The following is a 6,000-nucleotide window of genomic DNA, read 5'->3' as shown; positions in this document are numbered from 1 at the left end:
TTGTGCCTCCTCTATAGTTTGGTATGATTCTACTCTGCCCTTGCTGACTTCCCACGTACTTGGGTGCCTGTTATTCTTTAACTGGTTGCACGCTTTACAGACTTCTTTCCCCATCACCATAGATTGCGTCCTGGTACAGGGAAGGCCTGCTGGATCCAAACTCTCCTATAAATAAAACTCTGGGGGTGGTTCGCACAACATGCTAACCCACCCTCCGTGATTGAGTGTGGGTTGTGTTGAACTGTGGGTTAGCGTGTTGCCTGAACGCAGCCAGGGGGGGCTTGTTAACCACCCTGAACAGCCCAAGAACAAACCATGGGTTCTCGAGGTCGCTTGTTTGAGAAAAATAAACCACCCTACGGAAAATGCACTGGGTTCAGACAACACAATAACCCATGGTTCAACGACAACCTACACTCAAACACCAAGTGTTCGCATGTTAAGCAAACCCAGTCATTCTTTGTAATACGTAGGGCAGCCTTCCACAACCTGGTGCCCTCCAGATGGTTTGGATGTCAGCCCCACCCAGTATGGCTGCTAGTCTGGAATGCTGGGAATTGTAGTCCCAGGCATCTGAGGACACCAAGCTGGCGAAGGCTGATATAAGGGCATATTCAGAAATGCCACTCTGTTCCCATAGCATGAAGCACCTCTTCCATCGCGTTCCGCTGCATTTGTAGGCCAGATCTGAACTTGGCTTCAGAACAGCCTTCGACAGCCCCAGAGATTTGAACTTCAACTCCCATTAGCCCCGGCCAGCGGTCCGGAATATTGGAGTTGTAGTCCAAAACCTCTAGGGTGCCCCCGGCTGAGAAAAGCTGTTCCAGAACCTGCGTTGCGTTTCTGTGTGCAGGAGTTCCTCGGGACACGAGTCAAGGTGGAAACGGTTCCCGAAAAGCCAGAGGTTTGCAAGCCAGCGGTCTGGTTATTATTATTATTATTATTATTATTTATTTATTTATTTATATAGCACCATCAATGTACATGGTGCTGTACAGATAACACAGTAAATTGTTGCATCAGAAAAACTAGCGGGAGATTTGCAAGGCTTGTAAAAGTGGTTTAGAACAGGGCTGATATATACAGAGTGCCCAAAGCACACAACTACAAGATATACATCCAGGTTTGGACAGTGCTAATTGTTATTCACAGATATAACTGATGCATCTCCACCTGCAACGTCATCAATGGCAAACCTGCGTTTACAAGGTTACTGTACTGATGTCATCACCAGCACTGTATTGCGTCTATAACCTGTGACTGGTTTTGATTTATGTATATCAATCAATCAATTCTTTATTACAGTCAGCAGACCAATAAAACATGTAAAAACACATAATAAATATTTTAAAATACATGGAATTAAAACAGAGTATGATTGCATGAAGCCTCCTTAAAGTTTTGTACTAGAAGCAAAAGGAAGTCCTGCCACCATAACTGATCTGGTAAGGATTGCCTGGTTAAGAAATTTAGCGACTTGTTTGGTGGTCTGCTTATCTTGGGCCTGTAAAAGGACCGACGTAAGGGTCACGGACTAGCGTCCAGGTAATTGTTGTGTGAAAGGATGGAGAAGGGGTTTTCTTGCCTCCTTATAGAAGCTGCAGTTCAATAATGCATGGGAGACAAATTCCAAGATTTATGTATATCATGCATTAGAAATCATTTATTGTGAAAAAGGTGGATATCATAGAATAGCAGAGTTGGAAGGGGCCTACAAGGCCATCGAGTCCAACCCCCTGCTCAATGCAGGAATCCACCCTAAAGCATCCCTGACAGATGCTTGTCCAGCTGCCTCTTGAATGCCTCTAGTGTGGGAGAGCCCACGACCTCCCTAGGTAACTGATTCCATTGTCGTACTGCTCTAACAGTCAGGAAGTTTTTCCTGATGTCCAGCTGGAATCTGGCTTCCTTTAACTTGAGCCCGTTATTCCGTGTCCTGCACTCTGGGAGGATCGAGAAGAGATCCTAGCCCTCCTCTGTGTGACAACGTTTTAAGTGTTTGAAGAGTGCTCTCATGTCTCCCCTCCATCTTCTCTTCTCCAGGCTAAACATGCCCAGTTCTTTCAATCTCTCTTCATAGGGCTTTGTTTCCAGACCCCTGATCATCCTAGTTGCCCTCCTTTGAACACGCTCCAGCTTGTCTGCGTCCTTCTTGAATTGTGGAGCCCAGAACTGGACGCAATACTCTAGATGAGGCCTAACCAGGGCCGAATAGAGAGGAACCAGTACCTCACGCGATTTGGAAGCTATCCTTCTATTAATGCAGCCCAAAATAGCATTTGCCTTTCTTGCAGCCATATCACACTGTTGGCTCCTATTCAGCTTACAATCTACAACAATTCCAAGATCCTTCTCATTTGTAGTATTGCTGAGCCAAGTATCCCCCATCTTGTAACTGCATTTGGTTTCTATTTCCTAAATGTAGAACTTGGCATTTATCCCTATTAAATTTCATTGTATACAATATGATTGTATCAGGAGTAATTTTCATGTACAGTTTTGTTAGGCAACCAGCAGCTTGCCATTGATGCAGGTGGAGATGCATCAGTTATATCTGTGAATAAACAAGGTTCATTAGCACTGTCCATCCCTGAATGTATATCTTTGTAGTTGTGTGCTTTGGGCACTCTGTATATATCACATCATTCAACTACTGCCTTCCTTTTTTTAAAATCAGGGCTGAGCAGCTCCCAAGTTTTTTGGCCTGCATCTCCCATCAGCCAACGGCAAGGGCTCATGGGACTTGTAGGAGCAGCTGCCAAAACCTGGCTGAAAAAGGCACAGCTTATACTGTACTCCAGAAAGGAGGCAGCTGTTCCTACAGCAGCAATCCTCGGTCCCAGCTTGACGCAAACGTTGCGCTCCCCACCATTCCCTGCGCCCAATCTTAGAATGAGACACAACGGCCACCGGTCATTCCAACATTTGCTACTTTTACTGCATCCAGTTTTTTTTCTCGAATGCCAAGGACAGCAATTTGAGCACGCCTGCCTCGGCCCAACGGCCTTGTTCTCGATAACATCCTCTGCAACGTTGTAACTATATACATTTTATTTATTTACTTAGAAAAAAGATGCACAATATTAACAAACGACGCAATTGGGAGTCCGTCACGCCTCCTAGCCGCTGAGAGCGAACGTGCGTCCTTCGGCGAAACGAGCCGAGGGTGCTCGTTCCGTGAGAAAGGTTTTGAAAATACTGGTCGGCGTTTCCGCTTTGGATAAATGCCTGTCAAATACTGTTTTGCCTGGGGGGGGGGGGGGAAAGGTAGTTTCTCCCATTCACGGGGAGGTTATTGGGATGCGGCATTATAAACGAGTTAACCAACAAGTTCCTGGAATGGGATCGTGGAGGAGGAAGACAGTTTGCTCCGTCGCTGGTCCATCCGAGGTCCTTCCCAATGCCTGGTAGATGGAGGCTCTGGGGATTGTAAGTTGTGCCGCCTTATGACGTGGCTAGGAAGCTGCTGGCTACTAAGCCAATCCCTTGGTGCATCTAGCCCAGCGTCGATAGCCACAACTGCTAAATGGAACCCCTCAGGGCCAGAGGGCGTCGCTTGGGGGCAAAGGAGAGAGGAGGGCAGTTGTCTTCACAGCCTCTTGGAGGCCTCTGGCTCGCCAGTGCTGGAAACCAGGCTGCTGGCGCGAGGTGGCACCTTGGCCCGGTCCGGCGGGGCTCAGCACTCTCCGCCTACAAAATTAGAAATGGGCTGAAAGAATCCAGCACGTTTGGAGGTAGTGGTTGTTTTTATCCAGCCCCTAAAGTATCCAGTGTTGGGTTTTAGGTGGCTCGACCAACCTAACCTCTCTCTTCAATTTGGCTGTGTGTGTTTGGAAAGACTAACAGCGGAAGGGTTTAGGACTGTAACGTGCTGTCTCTCCTTGCTCTGCCACAGATGTAAGTTCGCTCTCTCGGATCCTGCCAATGCGATTGCTTCCTCTGATCCAACAGTACCGCCTGGGCCCATGGGAGCTGGGGGAATGGAGTGGTGAAGGCGAAGCACCTGAAAGTCACGTTTCCCCCCAGGCGTTCTTTTTTGCAGCACAGCCACCGGAGGAGAACGTGGCCGTGGCGGAGTCAATTGCGGCCGGGTAAAGCCTGGGAGACAAACGTCCCATCCATCCGTCGGTTGGGCTGGCGGTGCAAATTGCTGCTCTGGGAATCCTCCTCAAGAAGCCCTCTCTGGCTTGTAGCGAGAGGCGGCGGCCACGGAGGGGCAGTGTTGCCTTTCTCAGACAGCAGCTCCCAAAGTGTTGGGCTTGGCACGAGAGCGGTGGAAGCACTGAGCCACCCTTTCTGGCTACGGGACCTCAGCAATTCAAACCATCTGACGTTCCGAAAGGGAGAACGTCCGGTTTTGAGGCGGGGCATAGTTCAGTGTCATCACCTGCCTGCGAGGCGGGTAACGAGGACTTCTGAGCGACTCTGGCGGAACTTAGAGGTGGGATCCTCCTTGCGAAGTAGAGCCCAAAGAACGGCAGGGAAACTTGCAGCGTCCCAAAGGTCCCTTGGTTTTTATGGGAAGAGGCTCTGCTCCTTTAAGAGCTGCATCACAGGCGGAAATCGGCTGGCGAATTTCTCACCCGTCACCTCCAAGCTGAGAAATAGTATTTAGAAGTAGTTAAAACCCACTCACTCACATTGATGGATTGCATTTCTATCTCCCAAGGAGATCAGGATGCCAAAAATGCTCTCTTCCCCCCTCTCTCTCTCTTTCCCCTGCTCTGTTTTAACCTCACAACAACCCCGTGAGTAGGTTGAGCGTGTGTGGCTGGCTTGAATAGATTTCCTCGCTGGCTGGGGATTTGAACCCGTGGCCACCCATATCCTGATCTGACATGCGAACTCTGCAGACTTGTAAAGTTACTTCCATATGCTGCAGCTGATGGTTTCTGCCGGTTATGCTGTGGGGATGGAAGCAGATTCTGGCAGCACTTTAAAGCCCAACTTGCAAACAGACTTTAAAGCCCCCACCACCACCACCACATGCAGTTTTTCTTCGAAGAAGCGGCTGCTTCCTACGCCTGTATTTAAAAAGGTGCTCATTTGACTTCTGCCCCACCACGGCGGGAGGCAGCTCACCCTGTGCAAAGAGGCCCTTTGAGCGGAGTTCGGAGGAGATCAGTGGAAAACGCAAGGCCACAGCCGTCGTTCGATGCCCCAGCCTCCAGTCAGGAGTGGCAGGAAGCTCCCCGTCGGAACCGCCCTTGGAGTCCGCTCGCTTTAGCACCAGGACCGTTGGCCCCGACAGATCCAACAAATTCAGGACAGTCCAGAGTGCGGGGAGCAAAGAAGGAGCGGCTTGTGTAGCCGGCCGCCGGTGTGAGATAGGAAGGGCGACACCGGGATTTAAAGGGCTCTGTGTGGCACAGACAGCTTGCACATTTGAGCTGGAACCTGGCTTGGCTCGTTCCAAGCCTGCGCACTCGTGACGAGTTGCCGGAAGGTCGCGCTTTCGGTCCCCTTCTTGGAAAGTGCTCAAAGACGTACACTGGCGCGCTTCTGGTTCCAAGACACAAACACCCCCACGCCCCTCCTCCTGCTGTGCCCAGGTGCTGCACGTTCCAGGCGTGTTGTCCGCCCACACCGCTGGCCGGCTTCCTAGTCCTTGAGGCAGCGTCCTTGACGGAGGAGGACGCGGAGGGGCTCTTTCGAGCAGACGGGGGTTTTTTTACGGGGAAGGTGAAGAACTGTAGCTGATTTTCTTGGCGACTTCCAGGTCGGACTTGGCCACCAGAAAGCGCAGTTTCTTTCCCCCTGATCGGATGAGGTCGACAGCGCTGAAGGGGAAGAAAGGAAGGGGAGGGAGGGGGGGAAGGCCAGAAGTGGGTGAGAGAAACCTCGCGCTGATTCACACATGCGCCTATGCGGCTTGATTTCTTCACCAGCTGAACGTGTGAACCGGCTCCACCGAACAGCGCTGCAGCTGAAGCCAACAGGGAAATTCTTTCTGTGGCGGTACAGCTGCAACGACCTGTTCACACATGCAGGCCTTTTCCC

The 6,000-nt window shown here is 50.4% G+C and overlaps 1 protein-coding gene across 1 annotated transcript in view; it reads right to left on the bottom strand.

Moving 5' to 3' along the window:
• Positions 1 to 5,140: 5,140 nt before the first annotated feature.
• Positions 5,141 to 6,000, bottom strand: part of RADIL (Rap associating with DIL domain) — a 45,949-nt gene continuing 45,089 nt past the window's right edge. The window contains exon 14 of the mRNA XM_063142902.1: positions 5,141 to 5,780. Coding sequence (XP_062998972.1) covers positions 5,672 to 5,780 — 109 coding nt within the window. The 3' untranslated portion in view covers positions 5,141 to 5,671. The remainder of the gene's footprint in view (positions 5,781 to 6,000) is intronic.

Source organism: Elgaria multicarinata, chromosome 17 (genome assembly GCF_023053635.1).
Source record: "Elgaria multicarinata webbii isolate HBS135686 ecotype San Diego chromosome 17, rElgMul1.1.pri, whole genome shotgun sequence".
NCBI classification, from domain to species: domain Eukaryota; kingdom Metazoa; phylum Chordata; class Lepidosauria; order Squamata; family Anguidae; genus Elgaria; species Elgaria multicarinata.
The sequence above is the reverse complement of the archived record's forward strand: the minus strand, read 5'-3'. Positions and strand labels throughout refer to the sequence as shown.